The 25,171-nt window shown below is 39.3% G+C and overlaps 1 protein-coding gene across 9 annotated transcripts in view; it reads right to left on the reverse strand.

The window, feature by feature from the left end:
* Positions 1 to 428: 428 nt before the first annotated feature.
* Positions 429 to 25,171, reverse strand: part of Gpr141 (G protein-coupled receptor 141) — a 74,657-nt gene continuing 49,914 nt past the window's right edge. For 3 of the 9 annotated variants that reach the window (XM_011244316.2, XM_011244315.2, XM_011244313.2), the window contains 3 exons: positions 12,684 to 12,880; positions 5,759 to 5,952; positions 429 to 3,366 (listed from right to left, as the gene is read on the reverse strand). In XM_011244316.2, the coding sequence (XP_011242618.1) occupies positions 2,435 to 3,352 (918 nt within the window). In that variant the 5' untranslated portion in view covers positions 3,353 to 3,366; positions 5,759 to 5,952; positions 12,684 to 12,880 and the 3' untranslated portion in view covers positions 429 to 2,434. Of the gene's footprint in view, positions 3,367 to 5,758; positions 5,953 to 12,675; positions 12,881 to 25,171 lie in introns of all 9 variants that reach the window. The other 6 variants (XM_006516705.3, XM_006516704.3, XM_006516703.3 and 3 more) reach the window with 3 other exon arrangements.

The raw sequence follows: 25,171 nt of genomic DNA on the forward strand, positions 1-25,171 counted from the left end.
GGTAATATTGTCTTGTATTTTAATATCATAAATGGTTTGCTTATTAATCATGTGATTTTAGTTTCAAAATATTAAACCGCTCTCAGTAAAGTTCTGAGGGAATGAGAATAGTTTTTTTCCTTGTAATCCATGGTAATTGTAGTCTCAAAAATATTATGTGCCTTTGAAAGCTGAATAAAGCCCATTGGGTCCAATCGTTGCCCACTTATATTCCACTTCTTACATGTCTGGAAGATTATTTAAATACATAGCAAAGCAAGATGACTCTTTTTAATGCAAGGCCATATTTCTAGTCCCTGATCTCACCAACAGATTCTACCAGTAGTCCTTATAATGATGACATCCAAAGTGGCTTTTAAGGCTAATGTCAACTCCCTTTACCCTGTAGTATCCATTTTTATATCAATTAAATAAAAAGACCAGACAACTTGAAGACTTTTCATTTATTCTGTAAAACCTGATCAATAATGCATTATAAATTGCAGAATTTTGCATGTCTATGTTATAGATAACAGTTTTCTATATATGTAGGCCCATAGAAATAGATGGGCCATTTATAATAACATTGAGAAATAGATAACTACTTTGCATAAGCATATATAAAATCCGAAAGATATAATCCAGTCCATAAAAGTAGGATACACAGCCCACAGTTACAGTTGCCATGAGAAGAAACCCCTCAGAAAACCCTTATAACTAAAACATTTTAAATATTTCATTCTTTCTTTTCATATTCATTTTGTAGATGTTACAAATCTTCTTATATTGTTTATGGGACTTGGTGATGCTCTTGCAAACTTTATGAAACAAAGTGTGGAAAAAATTAGAACAAAAGTACAAAAGGGAAACTAGCAAAAATGAAAGAAATGCTTTTTTTTTTAAGAGATGTGAGAATTTAAAGAGGACAAGTTGGAAATGGTCATGTATGCAGTGTGTTGGTACACATTCCCTTAGGATGAGTTGTTATGCCTTGGTAATATCACTGAAAGTAGAATCCCATGGACTACTTCTTGTCCCTCACATGAAGTTGAAATCCATGGATCATCAGTAACTGATGAAAAGTCTTTAAGATGTAAGCATATCCCTTCCTGAAATAAGAGCTCTCTTGACCTATCTGTTCTTCTACTCATACCACTCTTGACTTCAACTTTTCTGAAGCCTTAAGTCTGGACATGGCTCAGTTCCCTGAAAAGTTTCAAGATCATGAAAGTGAGGGAGACACAAGTATGAATAATAAAGAAAAAACCCGTAATTTAGTACAAACCACAAACCTGTGTATGAACTTAATCATCAATCATTCTTGAAATAAAAGTTTAATGCAATTTAATATGCCACATGTCACAAATTATGAACCAAATTGCAAAATATTACTAAGATTTTGGCAAGGTTATATATCTATATGGTTTAATATTTTTAAGGATGGAATGGTATTACTTTTCTGCATATTCATTCATTTTCAAATGTTTTCTAAAACTCTCTTAATGCAACCTAAGTCTTATATATTCTAAATTAAGGGTGATCCCGTATCTTTTTCAAATTTTTTTCTGTTCAAATGCATGACTTTAGAAATGGAGTAAAACTTAAAGACTCCAGTGTGTCTTCCTCTCTTCAAATGGGTAAGAATACATTAACTGTGGCCCTAGACATGCAGAATTCCCTTTTAAACACAGAGAAGGAAAACAAAACAAAACAAAACAAAAAAACATAGTTGTCCTGTATTGTATCACACAAGCCTTGGGCATGCTCATTAGGCCTTCTCCATTACTTGGGTATCTTAGGAAGGTTACAATTAATTTAATTTTTGGAGAAAGAGGGTGATGGATTACAGTGTGCTGCCAATCCTCAAGCCCTTAAACACAACCTTTAAAAGAACAAGGCTAGAAAAGCTTGTTAGAGCAGAAGTCCTGGTGTTTCCTCCAAATTTAGAATGATACAGAAGTTTCTTGTTCCTCCAACTTTCCCGGTTTCTTCTCAGGTGTGTTGACTATGCCAACTAGTCTGATAAACAAAGCAGAGATTTTCTGTTTGGAGCCATGTGATAACCAGTATGATCCTTCAGAAGGTGGGGTGGAGTGGAACTAACTCTTCAGCTAACTGCAACTCAAAGCCTAGGAGGGAAACCCAGGAAGTCACCATGCCCTAACAAAACTCCAGCACCCAGTAGACACATGTTTTCCAGATAACCAAGTAGACACTGTATGTTGAAAAATAATGCAATACAGCAATTCCGTATAGGTTCACTACAACTCATCTTTGCATGGACACCTTCCCACACAACAGGTATTTTATCAGGCGTGAGTAGAGCACTTGGACACTCTTTATTCCTTTTGTTTGGTTGGGCCAAGGCCAGGTTTCAATGAAGCAATGAAAAATCATTCTTAGCTCCTTGCTGATTCCAATTCCCAACAGGAAGAAAAGAATATGGTAATCTTGGCTAATGGCATAAGAGGCAATTCCACATGTCGACAATCTTTTGCTTAACCCAATGGCTTCCTCCAAAGACAAAAAGCAGCAAATCACAGCAGCTGATGGCTGTTGTGCTCAATAGGATTTCATTGTAAAATGCAACTTTGTTTTTACAGCTCTTGGAATGTGCCACAACATACAAGTAATAAATCCTGAAGAACTGGTAGGGAAGAAAACAAATAATAATGATACCTATAAAGAAAAGATTTTTCAGTTGTGCCCAGAACTCCTGGTGGGATAGTAAGGAGTGGCGAAACTTCCGCACCATGGACAATGTGATGAAGACCTGGAAACCCAAGAGAATCAACGCAACAGCTATGACAACAATGACTATCATATAGTTGATAACTCGCACAGAATCATGGCCAAGTTCTTTATGGAATCTAAAGCACTGTTGCTCATTGTATTCTTCGCTATTTCCATACTGAGAAACCACCAAGGGCACAACAATAACAATCACCAGAAGCCACATGGCAGAACTTGCAGCAACTGCATGCAATTTTCTATAGAATTCTACTTTGTCTCTACGCTTGAAGAAGATGAGGTATCTGATGACTAGTATCACCACGTAGAAGAGGAACGTGAGGTACATGTGGATATGTAACATGGCACTCACAAATTTGCAGAAGGGTAATCCAAACGTCCAAGTCCCTTTGATGAGGTATGCCAAGCGGAAAGGCACCGTCAGTAGGAAGACCCCATGAACCACCACGAGGTTGATGACAGCCATGGTGGTCACTGAACGTGAGTTCATTTTCACCAGCAAGAACAGGATGGAGATGAGGCCTACCAGTCCTCCAATGAGCACTATGAAGTAAATCGATGTTAAGTGGTGTGCCAGTATAGGGTCACAAGAGGAATTCTCAGAGGTATTATATCCATCCATTCTTCAAACATTACCTGCAAAAGCAAAAACACCAGTGCATCTGAACAAACTTCCAGACTGTTGATCACAGCTCCTCCAGTGCACTGACAAAGTGGCTCTGAAGTTTATCTGTTTTTATGACATATACTTTATCTGTTTTAAGAACGAAGATACCAGTCTCTGAATTTTTATAGTCTCTATACCTAAAACACCAAGTCGTTTTCATCAGTCAGTGTGATACTGATAATAATGCAGAACTGCAGACTGAGTTTAGGAAGAGGTTCACAGTTCTAAGAGCTCAGGGTCAGGCCACATCTGATTTGTCTTTTCTTTGGACAGAGTTGTAGGGAGGACACAGAACACAGGGACTCTGAATGTGAAAATATCTCTTCTAATCTCCTACTCTTTTCACAAAAGCATCAGGATTTAGCCATGAGGATTCTACCCCAAGGCTGATGAAGTCATACAAAATAGTCTAAGCATGGTTCTAGTCCTCTAAGTTCTTCCAAGTAAATAGAAGATGACCTAAGGATATTCATGCACAACTCCTTAAGAATGCTGACTAACTTGACCAAAGCACAGGGAAGAGAAGGCAACAGAGAGCTATATGAAGCTTCTTTTCTCATGGTGGTTTTAACATCATCCTCTATGAGGCCTTAGATAAGTTCTTTCACCTGAAATGTGGCATGACTGCCAATCTCTCATCTTGTATCTAGTGTCTTGCAAATTTTAAGAGCAAGCACCTACTCTCACTTCTTTGGACTCCTGATAAACCCCTTTTATGAGTGCTCATTCCCCTCTCTAATACATTCTCCAAGTTCTTATCTTCTTTATTTTATTTTATTTTATTTTATTTTATTTTATTTTATTTTATTTTATGTGTATAAGCATTTTACCTGCATCTATATGTGTGTACCACTCGAGGGCTTGGTATTGAAAAATGTCCAGAAGAGGATGTCAAATAACTCTGGAAATGGGGTCACAGATGGTTGTAAGCCACTAAGTGGATGCTGTGAGTTGAACCTGGGTCCTCTGGATGGCCAGCAAATGTTGTTCTCAACTACTAAACAATTTCTCTATCCTTCCACATTCCTCATTAATTATTAGTATTTTGAAATCTTTCAGTTTTACTACACAAGTCAAATCTAATTTCCTTTTCTTTTTCTTTTTTTATTAGATATTTTCTTTATTTACATTTTAAACGTTATCCTCTTTCATGTTTTCCCATCCAACCCCCCCATCCCTACCCCACTCCTCCTGTTCACCAACCCACCCACACCCACTTCCCTGCCCTCATATTCTTCTACATTGGGGCATTGAGCCTTCACAGGACCAAGAGTCTCTCCTATTATTGTCCAATAAGGCCATCCTCTGCTACATATGTAGCTGGAGCCATGGATCCCCATAGGAGGAACAACAATATGAACCAACCAGTTACCTCCACCCCCGCCTCCCGCCCAGAGCTCCCAGGAACCAAATCTAATTTCCTATTTAAATCTTTCAATTCTTTCGAATCCCAAAATACCGATAATATTCTTTAAGTACAATATGAACTTCTCAAGGAATTAATTAAAACATATTCTTAAAAGTCCAGAATGTGCTGGATTGCACCACTCAAAGTTTATAGGTTAAAAGAAAGAAAAGGAGCTCGGCCACGCCTAGCATTCTGACTTGAAAAGTTGGGTAATAATGAAACATCTAAGGTATTTATTTACTGATGTTAGGAAAATTGGAGCTGAGCAAGAACAGTAACTCACTGGGTACCTGGCCTTTGTAACACATTTGCAATCACTCTTAATGCTTTTATGAACATGTCTTCAAACGTGTATTGTTACACAAATTATAAACCAATTATTAAACAAATGATATTCACAATGTTGATGAATCTCAAAAGCTTTGTATAAACCATGTAAATTCTCAGCAAGGAAACAGTACTTCTAAAGATACAAAAAAGGTTAATGAAGTGTAAAAATATTATTTTATGTATCAAGTAGAAATGTGTGTATAGTAACTAACCAGACACACAGATATCCTAAATTTTCTGAGAAACAGGAAAGACAATTAGAAAAAATACAATCTCTAAAATCTTTTCTAGGAAAATAATAATTTCTAAAAAATTTAAAAATTCTATATAGTAATACAAAATGCCACAAAGTATGTGAATATATATATATCCTAAAAATTTCAAAACCAATGTGAGAGAAGACAGATAAATGTAGCCAAACTAGTAGGGGGAGATGTGGTCTTTAAATTGGTCTGTACAACACCGGGGTGATGGATGTCTGATGTCATCACTGAACTATACACTTAAAATGATGAGTGCTTATCTAATTTCTAATTTCATTAAAATGTGATGATATGCTAGCCCCAGAAAATCTCAACTTCTGTGGCCACAGAACACACTTCAGAGAGCTGTGGCCCACTTACCAGTATCTCCCTGGAAGCTCTGAAGTTGGCTGGGTTCTACTGGGTAGTCCCTCTATTCACCTTTCCTTTTTCTCTGTAAAAGAGCAGTTCTCCTGAGTAAAAGCAGTCCTGTTTTCCTTTGAGTCAAGCACGAAAATGCCACCAACACTTCTGCTCACCACTTCCTTACACCGTTAGCGTAGTAAGACTGATTCCTGAAAGAAAAGAGTAAGGTCAGTGCTTCTGCTACTTGAATCAATTTCTTTGTAAAGTTCCATGATCACTGCCTTTCAAATATCAGAAGCCCAAGTTAAATGATTTCTGTTTGCCAGGACTACATTATATTGGCCTATTTACTTTCACAGTAGGCTCCCAGCTGCATAACATGTTGTTACATAGAATTTAAGGTGGTGAAATAGTCTTGATGCCTTCCTTTCTGTCTCTCCATAAGCAGTTGCGGAGACACAAAACTAAGAGTCTATAGAGTGGTTCAGTCTTTCTTGTTTTGTCACATTTACAGACATTCAGAAGCTATAGTTCCAGAATGTGACTTTGTTTCTGCTGCTGGAGACAAGAGTTAGCTTACGATGGATATCCGTGTGCAAAAGGTTCAGTTCATCTGGTAACAGGGTCGTGGGCTGAGCCATTTGCTCTTGGGACAGTTGTGGCAGAATTCTGGGTTTTGGTACTATAAGTTCTGAACCTCAGATATGAAGATGACATTTTAAACATCCATCATAATGTTGCTGACTGTAAATGGAATAAAGCAATAAAAAGTCAAATCAAAGACTGAGGATTTTTGGCTGAGTTAAAGAAGGAGTCTGCTTCACAACATTTGCAACGCTACATGTAAGAGTCAAACACTGTGGTGTGCTTGTGTATTCACTATGAAATGCTCTCTTCAGTTCTGTTTGTTTTGGAAACAGAGTCTGACTAGGAGGCCCATGGAATTAGTTTTTATTGTTAACTTACATACCTACAATCACCTGAGATGAGAGAGCATCAGTTAAAGAATTGCTCAGATCAGTTTGTCTGTGGCCACGTCTGTGACACTTGTCTTGATTGATGTGGGAGGCCCCAGGCTACATTGGCAGCACCATACTTACCCAGGTGTGTTGGGCTGTGTGAGGAACCTAGCCGGGCATGAGCCAGCAAGCAGGATTGCTTAGTGGTTTCTGCTTCAAGTTCCTGCCCGACTTGAATCCTTGCCCCAACATCCCTCAGTTGACCACTGTAACTTGTAAAGTCCTCTTCCAAGTTGTTTTTGGTTTGGGTTTTAACATAGAAACATAAAAGCAAACCAGGACAGACTCTATGCTGCCTCAGACTCATAATCCTCAGACGCAGCTGGCTGGCTGGCCAAATACTGAGATTATGAGTATGTACTGAAACATCTGGCTCTGATTTCAATGTTTCTAATTTTTTTAAAAGTCTACTTTTCCTGATATACTTGAGCCTGATTTGTTTACAATGGTTTTCAACCTGTAGGTTGCAACCCCTTTGTGGGTCACATATCAGCTATCCTACATATCAGATTTTTATGTTATGATTTATAACATTAGTGAAATAATTGTTATGAGGTTGCAATGAAATAATTTCATGGTTGGGGGTCACCACAACATGAGGAACTGTGTTATAGGTCACAGCATTTAGAAGGTTGAGAGCCATTGCTCTAAAGTCTGTATTTTGCACTTTTTTTTTCATTCTCTTTGCTTAAAGTCTTAAGAATTCTTAGATTTAAAATATATTTAAACAAAAATTGTGTTTGCCTGTCTTGTAGCACTACAAATTCAGAGTATTTTGACTCTATTTTCCCCTTATTGTTTCCATGGGTTTTAAGTCTATACATGCTTTATTATTTTAGAATAAACAAATGGATGGCCTGTGGAAGTTTTTAGACGAGCTATACAACATGGTCACCATCGTCGAAGTCACATTGGTATTAGCTCTAAGGTTTGATGCTCTCATATGCCTTAAGAGACTCAAGCTCTCCATTTACTGCAACTAAACAAAATGAGATCATCTAGACAGTGTATTTTAAAGGAGCCGGTAGCAGATTTTAACCATCACAGCTACATGATAATGCTAAATGTGGTAAATATGCTGATAATTTTAAATTAAGCTAAAAAATTGTATTTTAAAAAATTCTTTTAAAAATACAAAAATTGGAACAAGTGATTCACATGAAAGACTTTTGGAAGAGCCATATGAATACCTACTACTGTTGATGCTGATATATATATATGTATATATATACTTACATACATACACACACAGTTTTTTTTTTTAAAAATCACCATATAATGAGGGAGACAATACTCCAATTAGACATCTTATAATACCAAGTAAATCTTCAGTAACAGGAATGAATTACATCTTATTGAGTTATTGGTTAAATGGGTTCCATAGAATTCCCCAATCCCAAACATCACAGAAAGGACTATTGCTTACTTTCTACAACCTGATAGTAAGATCCTGTTTGTGAAGACACCACTTACTTATGACATTGAACATGGGAAAATTAAGCTGGTTCCCAACTAGATTTAACTTTACTGACTAGTATTCATGGTGCTAGAAGGTACTTTGTACACACTAAACAACCAAAAGTAACCAGCTTCAAACTTATGACCTAAAACATTAAAGTTCCTGCAAAAATGATACTAGTGCACTAGTGACAGAAAAGTTATGGGAGTAAGCAAGTTTTAAGGTCTGCTCCATGAGAGGGAACCCATATGTGCCGCTGCTAGGGTGCTCAAAAAAGAGACTAGCTAGGTCATGGGCCGTGGGTGGAAACCGACTGTTATTCTGCTAAAGGGACATAGCAATATAATGACATAGTGCTATACACATAGATCAGTGTCTAGCTCAACTCGCATCATCAAATGCCTTCTTTCAGTAGGTGATAATCAACATTGACACAGCCACCCAATGTTTACAAAGTAAGAGACTTTGAAGCACTCAGTTCTAAATAGGATGTCTATATCAAATTTCTCTCTTCAAGGGTCAGGTATCTACAAAGAATAGGAGACAGAAAGATTAGAAGAGCCATAAGTAGTAGATGGTGCCTAGGAAACAGCTTTTCAGATATAGCAGGGCTTATAATATGTAAACTCACACAGATTGCAAAAGTATGTATATGATGTGCACAAGAAACTTAGAATACCCAAGATTCAATTTGCAAAACACATGAAAATCAAGAAGAAAGACCAAAGTGTGAATACTTCATTCCTCCTTAGAAGGGGGAACAAAATACCCAAAGAGGGAATTAGAGACAAAGTTTGGAGCTGAGACAGAAGGAAAGACCATCCAGAGACTACCCCACCCAGGGATCTATCCCATAAACAGCCACCAAACCCAGACACTATTGCATATGCCAGCAAGATTTTGCTAACAGGATCCTGGTATAGCTCTCTCTTGTGAGGCTATGCCAGTGCCTGGCAAATACAGAAGTGGATGCTCACAGTCATCTATTGGATGGAACACAGGGCCCCTAATGGAAGAGCTAGAGAAAGTACCCAAGGCGGAAGGGGTCTGCAACCATATAGGAGGAACAACTATACGAACTAACTAGTACCCCCAGAATTTGTGTCTCTAGCTGCATATGTAGCAGAAGATGGCCTAGTCGGCCTTCATTGGGAGGAGAGGCCCTTGGTCTTGTGAAGATTATATGCCCCAGTACAAGGGAATGCCAGGGCCAGGAAGTGGGAGTGGGTGGGTTGGGGAGCAGGGCTGGGGGAGGGTATAGGGGACTTTCAGGATAGCATTTGAAATGTAAATGAAGAAAATATCTAATAAAAAATTTCTATAGTTAAAAAAAATAATTCAAGAAACACAGAATCTCAGCACAGAGGAGAGGACATGTGTACAAAGTCCTACTCCTAACCAAGGAGCTATTTCTAATTGCTTCTTGCTGGGGCAATGGGGAATCAGTTTCCTCCAGTGGAGTGACACTGGGTATAATAAACACAACTCAGGGGCAGGAAAGATTCTACTTTCTAACAGTCAGCAATGATCACGATGATACATCTAAGCTCTGCTCACGAGTTCCAAATGGTCAAGACAGAAGAGAAATCTACCAATCTGTATTTAATCAGCAAACACTGAAGATGTCTGGATTTTATTCTGTTGTGTTTCTAAGATTGTGCCTATTGAATGCAAACAGTAAAAGGAAGAAATCATGACAGAACAGAAGTGGCATATATTTGATGATGTGATCAGCTTAAACAACACTCCTGGATAGATTCCAGTCCATGGAGTTCTGCGGTTTAGGGGACCTTGATCTCTCAGTGCTCTACTGGCTATTTGCTAATGAAGCATCTAGGTTAAAAGCAACCAAATAGTCTTCATGATATATATATATATATATATCACAGCCCAAAGATCTGCCATGGTGGAGAACTCCTAGCTTTCAGATATCTAAGCATGTTCTTCCAAGAGTGTCCAAAATAGTTTGATAAATTTTGGTCATGAAATGGGCTTCAGGCTCTAGGATGAGGTATTCTGGAAGACATAGCTCAAGTTTAAAAGTTCCTCTTTCAAAGATGGAATTCCAAGGGATATCAATAATCACATGAAAGTAACAGGCTTTACTCTCTTCAGATTTGCTCTCATGTCAGGAGGTATATCACCAAAGATAGTAAGGGGAAAGGGACCACAGTCAAATGACTCACCAGTGACAACTATTATAGTAAGGGAAAAGGGACCACTGTCAAAATCGCTTACCGGTGACAACTATTACATGAAGATAGATCTGGAGCTTAAAGAGAAGGTCAGAGTTAAAACAGTGAGGTCAAGAAAACTGGAATGAGAGATAAAAGAGTTTGAAACTGGGTATGAAATAACCATAAGGAGGAAATAAGAGGAGGGAGTGGGCTCTGGACCAGTGTCAGCAGACTGCCTGCTTCCTCAGAGCCCTCCTTCCTCAGAGAGCATATGTAAGGCTCCTTTGCCCTTTTATGTACCGTTGCCTGTGTTGCAGCTAAGTGGAACACACTCAGTTGTAAGGATGGAGATTCCCAAACTGCCCCATAGACAAGGAGTTAAATATTATGTAATCAACAACAACTCCAGCTCCATTGTGGTAGCTCCCATGGTGAAGCTACAAGTTGACTGTAGAAATGTGATATCAAACACAGCACAGGATAGTTTGTAGCCAGCAAAACACTGGACAAAACGTCATAGATAGTTAGGATCACTAGTTAACTGATAGATGCTTAGAAATTAATAAAAGTGGGATTTCATCCACCCCTAACTGGGTGAAAAACATGGATAGAGCATGCTCACCTATCATACATGTCAAGGCTATATGCACAGAGCACATGTGCCCTCTTCTGGCTCAGCCCATGATAGACCAGAATAACCTGTCTCAACAGAAAAGTGCATCTGCCTTTGTTCCATTTCAACCAGAAGGCCTCTGGAGATCCTGAGACAAACCAGCTCAACAGCTTTTCCTCTCTTGGTCTCAGGAGTATCTCTCCATCTTCCTTACCTTCTCATCCCGCCCCCCCCCCCCAACTTTCCTTAATAAAGTTCACTTCCACTTTGTCTACTCTCAATGGATGTCTACATTTTTCATCTCTGTTGGTATAAGACAAGAAGCCAGTGTTTCAGGTTGACAGCTGAGTGACTGTTGAGTTTCTGAAACCATAAGTGCCTGGGTCATGCAATCCTCTGGGGAGAATTGCCAATTCTTCTCAAAAGCTGCATCATGCTAATGCCAGGTACTGGGTTTCTGTGATTGGCCTCTGGGCAGCTTTCATGTCAATTAGTGCTAGATCTAGCTGCAGTCATCTTATATATGAGGAATCAAATTCCTCACATGCTATGTATGCCTCATGCAGTATTACTAGAAGTATTTCAGCCATAATTTTATATTCATCTACCTAGTTTCTTTATCCATTACTTCTTCATGCATCTCCTGATTTCTATCCAGGGTAAGTTTTCTTCTGCTTGGAAAACTCCATTTAGTATTTTATTTAATGGGAGACTGTGAATTCTTAGATTTTGAGAGTGCCTCTGAAAAATGACTTCATTTTATCTTCATTTAAAGATACACTTTAATGGCATAGCAGCATAGAATAAGGCTTTCTTCCAGCATGGTAAAGATGCTGTGTCATCATACTCTAGCCTTCATCATTGGTACTTAGGCCACTGATGCAGCTGCTGCATCTGTTAATGTTGTACTTCTTTTTTCTTAAGCTTTATGTCAAGTAGATGATTTTCTTTGTGCTGAGCATAGTCTTGTGTCTGTGGGTTTTTCTCTGATTGTTCTGATTGAAATTCCTCTTGTTTCTTAAGTGAACTAGTTGATGTCCTTTCTAACCTGAAGGAAGGCCTCACCTATGACCCTAGAGACACTGTTTTGTTCCAATTCATTCTTTCTTCTCACAGTTCAAATATACTTATGCTAGACATTTTCAGTGTTTCTCTTAAAGCTCTACTTTTTCCAACTCTTCTCCTATCTGGGTGTTTTCAGTCATTCTCGTTCACTTCTTTTATAACTAGCTATGTCTTTTCAATTAAAACAACTGTGTTCATAGTGAAATCCTTTCTGTTCTAGACTGCTTACTTTGATTAATAATTTTAATTGGCTTTTGACACTTTCTCATAAAGTATTTTATATTTTATACCTTCCAATTCTTAACTAATTTTTAAAATCTTGGTACTCACACTTATATTTATATGTTACTTTTCTTCTGTTTACTATTATATGATCATAATATTTCTCATATCTAGCAATTTAATATGAACTTTGGAAGCTTAGTTTTTAATGTAAATCTTCCAGGTTATAATTCTTTTCTTACAAATAGGAATTATCTTTTATTCCAGAATACATTTTGAGTCATGTTTTGTACTGTTTACCAATTTCCTCCAAATTGAAACATTGCAACCTAGAACAAGTAAACATCTGGAAACCTCAGAAAGATCCTGAAACTTACAAGCTTACCAGGTTTCCTCCCAAAGTTATATGGGGAATAAAGATGAGCTGAGGTTCTCCACTCCTTGGGTGGCCTGCAAGTCCTGGAGGGCACTCTAGGGCAGCAGCTTTTGTGAGTCATTGTCCATCCATGCTGTTGACTTTTCAATGACACAGCTGTGTATGTGTGACATTCCTCCTCAGTCTATAGCCCTCCAACCACAGTTCTGTAACGAGTGTACACATTGTTTTACTAACTTGAATGTGGCTACAGTCATAATTGATCATTCATTGGCTCCCTCTCTAGGATGAGTAAAAGTTTCTTCTATCTCTCCAGGACAAGTCACATAACAGTTCCTTCAGTCCTGGTAAGGCAGAGTTTACCGCTTTACTCTGCAGGCATTTTCTGTTCCCTTTATTTTTTAATATTTATTTATTGAATATTATACGTGTTACTACACTGTCGCGGTCTTCAGATGCATCAGAAGAGAGCATCAGATACCATTATGGGTGGTTGCGAGCCACCATGTGGGTGCTGGGAACTGAACTCAGGACGTTGGGAAGCTCTTCATGCATTTTCAACAATAGTCAAAAGTATTTATGCTGGGTACCAGTAGAAAATGATATAGACTAGCAGTTCTCAACCTGTGCGACACATATCAGATATCCTGCATATCAGATATTTACATTACAATAACAGTAGCAAAGTGACAATGAAATAATTGCATGGTTGTGGTCACCATGACGCTGTGTTAAAGGGTCTCAGAGTTAGCAAGGTTGAGAACCGCTGATTTTGACTCTCTTCAAACCTTTTCTTGCAAATCCATTTATATATCTGACATATTTTACAAAAATTTTCTGTTTTAACACTGTGGTCTCTCTCTCACCCCAGAATCCATCACATTAGGGAAGAACTTGAACTTGTAACTCTGGGTTAGAAAATGCCAGTATGGAAAAGATGTTTCTTAGGTTACTTCTTTGAGTTGTTCAGGAGGCTTGCCTGCTTTATTCATCACCTTGGATGCACATTCCAGCAAATCAATTTTGCATTTTACATAACTTAGTTAAGTTTGGTTCTGGAGGTTGACCCCTAGGGCATGGTAGGTAAGTATTCACCTTTGGTCTTTATCGCCAGCTCTGTGTTTTATTCTATTTGACCTTTTAGGTTGTTCTTGATGAAACCTCTGATCATCTGATAGTCATTTCATCCCTTGATGATTCAGATGCCAATGACATATGGGGTGTTTTGGTAGCACAGTAAATAGTGTTTTGAAACTGTTGAATTTAACTCAAGAGAAAAGGGAACTTACCTCTAAACATCGAAGATTAGATTCCTAACTTTGTGAATGTGCCACTATGAATTGAATAATTCCATTATGAATTGTAAATTATGGATGCTGTCATGAATTGTAAATTTGGAAGTGCATTATCTAATGCTTGCATAAGCAAGTCCACTCTTCAGTGTCCTCCAGTCACCTATGCCCTGGCTACACTGGCCTTGCTCCAAGTGCTGCAATATTTAGATTCTTTCTGTCCAGCACTCCCATCTCAGCCTCATTCTCCAGCTATCCACTAATTCTTTAGAAATCAATTCTGCTGTTAGTGCTTTAGGGAGGCTGCTTTATATCCTATGGTAGGTCAGATCTGTCTGGCCTTTTCTGTAAGAATGGTGTATGCTCTTCACTTGTGTGGCTAAACTATTACTTAGGCAAGCAGATTTCTCCTCAGCCACACCCTCGGGGTTACAAATTCTGAGAAGATGGAATGCTATACATTTTATTACCTTAAACACTACATAGAAGAATAACTAAATGTCTGTCTAAGAGCACAGGGTGTTATTTCATTCTTTGCTTCTGCTATTGTTTTCAAAGTTACTGTGGAAAAATTAGTCAATGCCTATGAGGCTCATTTTTCTCATCTAAAATGTGATCTCCAACTCAAATAATCAAGACAAATGGCATAGTGTATGAAAATATGTGAAAAAATATATAACTCAATAATTAATATCAGTTACTCTAAGAGAAAGAAAAAGCCAAAAGTATGAAGTAGAGATGTTTTCCCAGAATGTCCTAAGCATCCTCCACTAGCAAAAAAAGTCCCACAACATTCTGGGTTCTGGGAGAAACAGGAAAGCAGTCTGCAGGCAGCTGAAGCAGCAACAGTTGATGATGCTAAACTAAGTTCTGCCTTTCCACGACTGTCATCCCCAACGTTCTCAAGTCAGTGTGTTCTGTGGACATGCAATTTGTTATCTCAAGCTATCCCAAGGACCTAAGGCTTTCCCTGGCCTCAGAACTGGACCCCAAACTGTTTAAAGTGACATTCTTCACCAAGTAACCTGTGGAAGAAACTAGTCTAATCACAGCTAGAAATTGTTCATGTAGAGAAGAAGCACAGGAACGGGTATATCTTCCCACACTGCCGATGCCATCCACACAACTACTCATTCTTGCCTTGCCACAAACATCGTTTGGATTCTCCATCTAACTGACACACTTTGGCTCACTACTGGCCAGTCCTCTGACTCAGCTGCTACTCTTCTGACCTCATTTGGTTGTTTCTTAAAGAATTCCATGTGGCAATATCTTGCATCAGCCTGACTCTGAGGTTTGCTTTTCCCTTAGAGAATATCCCTTCTTCCAGCCCTAGCCTCCGCATCACTTATCATTCTTTCCAATGATTTCAGTTTAACCTTAAGTATTGGGCTAGCCATCTGGCAGACAGTAAGTGTTTGTTGACATGTCAGGAGGTTCTGTTAAACCACACAGTCCCACCCTGTCCTCAAGATCGCTCCAGCAGTACTTTCTTTTCAAGTCTTACTCTGGTCCTTTCCCCAGGTCTACTCCCAGGATGGCCTGTGCTGAGCCATCAATTTTATAGCATATTGGTTGTCTCTGTTAGTGTTCTTGATAGTGAAACTTGCTCATCCCACCTGTCTAGAACACACCTACCAACTAGGAACCTGGCCCTGAGGGACTCTCCTAGGGCTACCTTTATATACCTCCCTGGACCCAGCTTCTTGCCGATTTATATTTTCATTGCTACTGTGCTTTATTCACAGGGAATCAGAATATTGTTAGACTCCCAGATATTGGGTATGACCTGAAACGAGAGTGTGCCCTCAGCAGACGTGCATGCGCGCGCGTGCACATACACACACACACAAACACACACACACACACACACACACACACACACACACACACACACACACACACACACGGGGAGGGGGGGGGAGAGAGAGAAAGAGAGAGAAGAGAGAGAGAGAGAGAGAGAGAGAGAGAGAGAGAGAGAGAGAGAATGTATGTAAGAAAAGAAGCCTTCCTATACAGAGGGTATAGACTAACTATAGGAATGCTAAGACTTTTAAATGAAATGACCTAAACTCTTTCTTTCCTTCTTCATTTTTTTCCCTCATAAAGGTGATTCATTAGCCACGTGGATGAGTAGCTTACAGCCATTGCTTTGCATGTCTAGTGTCATACCAGCAGAGTTCAAGAGTGACAGAATCACCCGTGTAGGGAAAATGGCATTGTTAAACTCACAACAGGCCATTTTCTAAGCTATGAGAACTGATGACATGTTGGACCAAATGACTTTTATCAATATCACATCCAAGAATTGTATATTACATCCAGATTGAAGCAGAAACATTGAAATCTGTGACGATTCTTATGTGGCATTTGATGTTAGCTATGGTGAATATCTGCCTTGCAGGTTTTCAAATAAGACATAACAGGAGCATTAGTTAGTCAAGGCCAACTCATTTGTTTGAATCTAGACTCAATAAATATTCCACTTCTCCATTTGCCTGTTAGACTGAGACTCACAAGGAATAGTGGATGAGATCTAGTCCACAGATACTTTGGGCAGGCAACAAACAATAACAACAAACCCAGATGAACAAACAAACAAACAAACAAAACAGACCTAGAAGGCACCCAGGAGAGAATGTTTGAGATATAACAGTTAAAGTTAGATAAAGACACCACCTCATACATAAATGTTATCAATGAAAGGGAGTATAGTTACTCTATCTATAATGATTCCAGAAGCTCATGAAAGACAAACAATATGCCAAGAAAATGTGTAGCAGAAAAGTGAGGAAGAGCATGAAAACACAGCACAGAAAACAAAGAGACAGAGTAGGGAGGAGGAAAGACTGAGGGGTCCCTGACAGGAGGGCTGCTGTCACCCGGAAGCTTGGAGTCACCTATGGCTGCTTTCTACATCCAGGGAAGGCTGCAAACTGATTTACATACATAGCTGGCTGATGTTTAATAAAACATAAACTGTTTGCCAACAAGGTAGCTGATCCTGTCGACCTCGTGGAAAATAAGGGATGTCATTTCTGCTTCCCTGGTAGAAGCAGCCATGGCAACTGCCTGACGGCATGAGCAAAAGTTACTGGAGTTCTTCTGACGTCTCACCTATGCCTTTCCATCACACTTCCTCTTCTGCAGGAGTCCACCTCTCCTATGTTCCTGTGTATCCTCTGGGTCATTTCTTCAGAAACCCTTGCTTGTTGCTGTATGCATTCTTGGAGCTTCTCGAATGATTTATGCATATCTGATAGCCATCCTTTCCTTGGTTCGTTAATCCTCAATTTCACTCCGTACTTTTGTTATTTGTATACTTGTTTTTAACTTTGATTGCTTTTAACATAGCTTTAGTGCTCTAATAGTGGATATGAGTTGTTAGCTAAGCGGGTGAAATAAAGCTGAAGAATTCAGTGACCTTATTGCACGTTGTCTTGATAGGCTCCGGATTTACTCTAGACCAGATGTGAGGAACACAGAAGCAATCTCTGGCCCCTGAGAAAGCTCTCTCAGGGTGCTTAGCATCCTCTCTGTCTGTGCAGCAATTACCGGTCCTGGCCTGGGACCCCTTCTCTGTCTCTGATTGGTCCTAAAGGACCAGCAAGAAGCCTTGTCTCAAACTCCAATCCCCTTACCTCTCTTATTTTCCTACTTGAAAACTCTTCTTTGATCTCTTTTGGTCAGACCCAGAGTGCTTTCCCTGTTCTGTCATTTATATCTTTTTCAATCCATTTCAATCTAGCTTCAAGTCATATTGCTTCTCATTCCCACTTCTTTTTCCTTCATCCTACTCCTAGGTTTACCAGTCCAAGAATATTCTCCTTAATACCTCCAGGTTGTTTTTTATCCTTATGCGCTCCAAATGAACAGCTAGACAACCAGACTAAAGTCTTAATTGCATCATAAATGATTCTAATTCTTTTATTTAAAGCATCCCCCAGGCTTCTGCTGTGTATGAACGATATATACCCTTATTAACATGATATACTAGACTAGAATCCAATGACTTTTGCAAGCCTAAGCCAGTCTCCTCCCCCATCACATCTCCAGACAACTAGAGCACGAGAACTCTGTTGGGCTGCTTACATTTCTTGAACTTCCATCTATGTAGGCTCGCCTGAAGCTCAGCTGGTGATAACTTCCTTCTATCTTGCCAGTTCCCTCCTGATGCTTTGCCACAACTCCCTTGGGCTGTGTGGTCATTACCCATTTCACCAGGAATATGTCAAAATCAGAAGTGAGATGTGGAAGTGGTTTCTATGACTGTCTCTTAAAGAATCAATGATAGAAACAACACTAGTGAGTAGCCTACAAAAATGAGACTCCTAGAAATGTTATAGAAATTTACAGAGTAATATCATCCAATCCCCTATCCTCATGGGCCTATAGTCTATTTCCAGATCATCTTTCCATTACAGGAAGATTGGGAACTATGATCTACAGTGAGACTTCCCACCTTAGCTGTTAAGTAATATCATTTTAAGTGCTTTTATGTTTAGTAGGTAATGTAGATTGTCTGTAATGGATCAAGCACATCTCTACATTTAAATTTCCTTCTTCGTGGTAGGAGACAAATGCAAGATAAAGCACTTAATAGAATTCTCGAGTGTATAAAGAACTCACACGTAATTTTAAAAGAAGAGTTGTAAGTTAAAGATAAAGAGTGAAAATATCAAGTGGAAGAGAGGAGCAGAAAGGTTGTAGTAGCCAGAGGATAAAGGAGTTTAATATGAGATCGTGTCCCCTGGTAACTTCAGAAGCTACACGCATAAAGTCTCACTAACATGACTTCCCAAATATGAGCTGACTACAGACAATACAAGTGGACATGTCAGTTGTCAGGGAAAAGCCCATGAGGCCTCACCTACACAAAGAACTATAGGCAAAGGGGAAAGTTGGGAGTGAGAGAGGTGGCTTTCCCCAGCGAAGAGTACACTAAAGGGTTACTCAGTACTAAATGCCCATCCTTGAAAACATGTGTACAAGGGACATTATAAGCACTGAGCAGGTTATATTTAATTATATATATATATATTGCTTGTGTGTGTGTGTGTGTGTGTGTGTGTGTGTGTACAATAATGATCAATGGAAGGAAAGTCCAGGATTTCAAAGGCCATCAGGGATGGGTGTATGGAGGGGCTTGAGGGAAGGGGAAGGGTGAAATGATGTAATTACAATCTCAAGAAATAAAAAAAAATATATTTTTTTAAAAAAAGAATTAAAATTGTTTAGCAAAGTTCTATAATAAGTGCTGGGTTTTGAAGGACATTTTGAAGTTGTGCTTTTGCAGAGGTGGAAATCAAGCACTCCAGGGAAAGAAGAGGCTCTGAGCAAAGGTTTGGATGCATATGTTGGGTATCACCAGTTGCCTGTTATGACTGGGACACTGGAGAGTTGAAGAGAGAGCAGGTGTCTGCTAAGGAGTCTTACCAAATTCTCAGTGTGTGACTGTATGAGTATTTCCTATTTTAGCCTGAAATTACAAGAGATGCAGAGAATTTTAGATTACTAGATGACATTTCTATGTCTTCACCTTTAAAGCTATTTTATTTTTGCAATGGAATGAAAATTAGAGAAAAACCAAGCAGACAAGTTTATATCACTGAATGGACATTCTGTTGGTCAAGTTTAAACAAGGTAAGGTTTGACAAAGGTCAGCACCACATGGGAGAAATTGACCCTATACTGCACAAAAGTTAAAAATGGGTTGAAGAAAAAGGTTTGTGTTTTTAAGGTATGTCCATGCACAAATAATGACAATTCTGTGCCAAATACAAACACGAAAACCAAGATCTAATACTTGAACACTTTAGAACAATGAATCACATTAGAAAGACACCAAATTCCTCAGGCAAAAGAACTAAATTGCTACCTAGCTTCCTAATGGGGAAAGGGTAATTTTGAACATCCTCAGAGAGAAGGAAGAGATGTGAGAAAGACTCCAGGGCTGGAGAGGTGGCTCAGTGGTTAACAGAATTCTTCCAGAGTAGTTAACAGATCTTCCAGAGGTCCCAGGTTCATTTCCCAGCACCCACAAAGCATCTCCAAACCTGGTGGGAGTTGGTTCTAATGCTTTGTCTTAATTTCGCTCCCAAAAGCTGCACTTCTAACTGCCGAGGGTTCCCGAGGGTTGGCATTGATTGATAATAAAGAATTTCTATATAGCAAATGGCTGAGGGAGACAGAGGCAGGGTTTTAGATTGTATCTGCAAGGTACGGAGGGTGGAGGGTGAGCGGAAGAGAATTGTCACAATGGGGGAGCAAAGAGAACGAAGAGAACTTAAAGGCCTGCCAACGAGTAAGAATCTGAGAAAATGACCCTACGGACCCCTCTCCCGATTATGTCTGGGGTAGCAAAGATGAAATATAAAATTTAAAAGATGCTAACTAAGGAATACCAGAGGGGAGTATGTGCTAGCTGCAGAGAGGTTTAGAAGTGCCCAGCCATTGAGATAGCCAAGGCATATCAAAATTAACTGGCATGTATGTGACTTTCATTCACGAATCCAGAGCTCTTGGGCAGGTGCAACACGGGTGGGACCTGCTGGGATCCAAAGCAGATTTACTACAATCTGTAACTCCAGTTTCAAAGCATACTATGCCCTCTTCTAGCTTTGGCAGACACCAGGAACTCAGGTGGTACAAAGGCATACAGGAAGACATAACGGCCATACACAGACAAAAAATAATGTTTTAAATATTTATGTATTTTATTCATTTTGTATGGGTGTAAGTGTGTATATGGCCTCAGGACTGGCCCCCTGATATTGGGTTGCCTTTAGTGGACTCTTCCCAGTGAAGATCATTTCTTACACCCAGCACTTTTTGTTGCCTATAGTTGAATATTTTCTTTATTTTCACTTTCCTGGTGGCTACCGATGCTGAACCTTTTTCTTATATTCTATTTCTTATTTTGAGAATTGTCTCTTCTGTGCAATGGCCTATTAACTGATTGGACATCTTATTAATTGTTTCAACAGATTTACTTGATCTATCTTTGTGGTTTTCAGCATACATTCTTAAAAAGGTATTTTTTGCTAGCCATATAAAAGGACCGAGGTTAGGAAACAACATTTGTGCAGTTGTATTACTTAATCTCAGGCTCTGTTAATAATTTATCAACTACAGCTACAGTGCCATCTGGAGGCTGTGGGTCCTGTGCAGATTGTTGAGTAGTGCAGGGGATAGGATTTCCTCAAGGAATGAATAAACTTGAGGGAGAAACAAGAATTCAACATTGGTTGCCAGGTCTTGAATAAAGCATTTGGAAATGGACTCAATGTTACTCCACAGAGGATTATACATATAAGTGTGTTATGCTGACTGTGTGGGCTGTGTGTGGGTGCATGGGTATGTACGAATGTGTGTGTGTGTGTGTGTGTGTGTGTGTGTGTGTGTGTGTGTGTGTGTCTGTGTGTCTGTGTGTCCATGTGTGGGCATGGGTGGGTGATTGCATGCATGAGTATGTGGCAGCAACCAAATTAGGTCCTGAATTTGGAAGAACAAAGGGTGTATATTTGAGGGGTTAGAGAGTGGGAAGGAAAGGGGCAAATGATGTAATTATATTTTAATTTCAAAGAGTAGAAAAATTTAAAACAGAAATAAGCATGCACATATACATAGAACACTGACATCCCACCTTAACCTGGTCAGAATGACTACTTAAGTGTAGTAAGTGCTAAAATGCAGAAGGTGATGTAGAAAAATAACGATGATTATACAGTCCTGGTGAGGATGCAAATTAGTGAAGTCACTATGGAATCAGTCAGGTTTAAAATTCCTCCAAACACTAAAACTAAGCCAGGTGGCTGTGGTATGTGACTTTAATCCTAGCATGCTGAAGCCAGAGGCAGGCTAATCTCTTTGAGTTTGAGGCCAGGCTGTTCTAAAGAGTGAGTTCCAGGACAGTTAAGGTCACACAGAGAAACCCTGTCTTGTTAAAAATAAAACAGAAAAAAAATAAGTAAAACAAAACAAAAACCCCAAACCTAAAATTAAAATTTAAACAACCATATATTCAACCTCACTGTTCCTGATTGTACAGCAGAAGTCAGAAAACTACACAAATATGTTCATAGCCAAGGTTACTGCAGTATTCACAATAGCCAAGACAGCCTACAGCAAAAGAATGAAGACAATGTGGTATGAATACTTGGACAATCGTTTTCCTCAGACATAAAGAAGAATGAACTCATGTTATTTGCAAGGGAATGAATGGAATTAGAATCATCAAGTTAGTTGAAGTAAACTAGACTTGAAAGACAAATCTGGTTTTCTTTCTTCCTTTCTTTCTTCCTTCCTTCCTTTCTTTCTTTCTTTCTTTCTTTCTTTCTTTCTTTCTTTCTTTCTTTCTTTCTTTCTTTCTTTCTTTCTTTGCAAAATCTAGTTTTAAACATACACATGCATATGCACACATGCCCATGCATGCATATACACACAAATACACATGTGCATGCATACACCAATGAGAGTGAATGAGAACTCTTTGGACAAAGGTAAAGGACCAGCAGGAAGCAGGAGAGGATGAGGGAGGGTAAAGTGGGTGAATATTAGCAAGTATATATTAGCACATGTAAATAAATGTCTTAATGAAACCCATCATTTTTTACAATTATGCAAATAATTAAAAACATGCTAACAATAAAGACCTAATCCTCCCAGTTAATCTTCAAGTTAATTCAAAAGTTGCAGAATGCTTATATTTTAAATTGTGAAAAGTCAGTGTTGTCAAAGGCAATAGAGGAATCTAGGCTAAGCAAATACTGGGGTTCTTTACGTCATTTTATAAGAGTTCTGTAAATGGACAGAAATAATTACTTATAAATAAATGTTATTTAAATTAAGCAAAATCAGTCTGGGGTAGGTATATTTTCAGCTCTTTGACTGTTGAAATTCATCTCTCAGCTGACTCTTTACAACAAACTCTTGAGTTCTTTTTTTTCTTTGAGGCCTCTTTTATTGTCTGTCCTCGGCTCAACAAGCAGAGTTATCTGCTAACAGGAAATGAGATCACTCCTCCCACAATTCTCCAGTGGCCTCTCACCTTGCCCAGAATCACACCGAAGCTTAGAGGTATTCTACATCATCTTGCGGGGAATCCTGACAAGCTTTGCCTTTAGTCTCATCTTCAATCTCTTCCCTTATTAATATACGACACCTGAACATGACCATAGACATACCTCTGCCTCAGGGCTCTTGGACACATGTAAAGACCACCTTTTTAGACTGTTCTCCAGACAGCTGTTGAGCTTGCTAGCTTCTTTCATGCTCTGGCCACAGTCCTTACTCAGAGACTTCCTCCTTACTTTTCTGTTTGAAATGATGATGTCATCCACATTGACTGTCCTTGTCGATGGCATTTGTCTCTGCAGCTCGTACCGATGCGTTACACACGTATTTGCCTGTTTGTATGCCTTATGTTCCTGTGCACGTAGGTATTTTGTTTGTCTGCCCATTTGTCCTACTGATCACTATACTAGAATTAAAAAGCAAACAAACAAACCTGCTTTGTTCCTATTTTAATCCAGAATTTGGATTCAGTCTTTGTGAGTATTATCTTCTTGATATATAAATGTTTAATGATTAAAACTGGGCATCCTATAAATTCTAATGAAGCACAAAATCACCACGTAATCAATAAAACATGCTGCTTACAAACCACGAGAAGAGAAATAATCAAAGGCAGGAAGGACAATAGCGAACAGAAAACCTGCAAGCCAGCATCATACAATAATAATAATAATAATAATAATAATAATAATAATAATAATAATAATAATAAAAGTCAACAATCCTACCTAAGATTGGTGGCGTGCTATAATGCAGCACTTGAGAAACCAACACAGCCAGGGATTGGAGTCAGCCTGGGCTTCACAGGACTGTCTCAAAATACAGCCAAAACCGTTAATGAGCTGAATAACTGAACCAATATAAATGATGTGTGATTCGTTTGCTTTGTATTTTTTAAAAGAAATTATTTCTAGAATGGTGTAATTTAGAAAAATAACTGAATTTAAAAAATAAATCATATACTTGGCGAATCATCTCATAAAGCCATTACTTTAAAAAAGACAGAGGGGTTGAGGACACCAGGAGAACATGGCCACAGAATGATCTATGTAGACTCCCGAAGCAGTCATTGACCCTGAATGGGTATGTGCTAGGTCCTCTGAAAATATGTTAAGGTTGTGTAGCTTGATTTTCTTACGGGACTCCGACTAGTGGGTGTCGGGGATATCTCTTTCTTTTACTGCTCTTGGAACCCGTTTCCTCCTACTGGGTGGCTCCACCCAGCCCTGTGCACGGTGCCTGGTCTTAATGTAGCCTGTTACTCCATGTTGGGTTAACATCCCTGGGAGGCCCTTGAGCATTCCACTGCAGGGATTCAGCACTACCCAGTCGTTTTCTGAGCAGCACTTCTCAGCAGCCTTCCCTCTCCCTTGTCTTCTTTCTCCACTTGGCCTTACTCTACTGCATCCCCAGGGCACAAGGAACACATGGGCTACAGACCAGAGGACCAAGAACACAGAACTACAGTCTTTTGTGAAACTGAAGATCCTCGTGTTGCGAGACTAGATTAAATTGCTGAAGGCACTGAGACCCACATATGAACCTTCAGAAGAGAGCCAGGCACTCACTGGCTAACCTCGGATCTCTGTTTTGTTCCAGAGGCAAAAATCCCCGTGGTGGTGGCCGTGTCCTGTGTTAAGTCCGCGGAACCTCTAGCTCACTCGTTAGGAGCATGAGAGGTTCTGGAGCCCAGATAGAACGGGAACAGCTTCAGGGAGCAGGGGCGGGGGGGTGTCAGTCCTCCACCTTTGTCCAGCCCAAGAAAATCACATCCAGATTCCAATATTAGTTGGAAAGGAATGAAAGCAGACACTTTAATCGCTCTTGGAAAATCAGCAACAAGCTATCCGAAGCACACCAAGAACTCTGGGTGACAGAGGCGCAGTAAAGACTGTCTTAGCCTACCGAAAACCAAAAAAAAAAAAAAAAAAAAAAAAAAAAACCGCCAAGATAAAAATACCAACAGTAGATGAACGGCAACAACAGATCAATCGAGAGAAACCCATTTGAGGAAATCACATAACAGAAGTAGCATTTACAGCCCCCCTCCTCCCACACACTTTTTATATTTTCACTCTCTGGCGGTCATTTTTGTCTGCATCCTAGAAATAATCACCTGGCCCTTCAAAA

This window comes from Mus musculus, chromosome 13 (assembly GCF_000001635.26).
Source record: "Mus musculus strain C57BL/6J chromosome 13, GRCm38.p6 C57BL/6J".
In the NCBI taxonomy this organism is placed as follows: domain Eukaryota; kingdom Metazoa; phylum Chordata; class Mammalia; order Rodentia; family Muridae; genus Mus; species Mus musculus.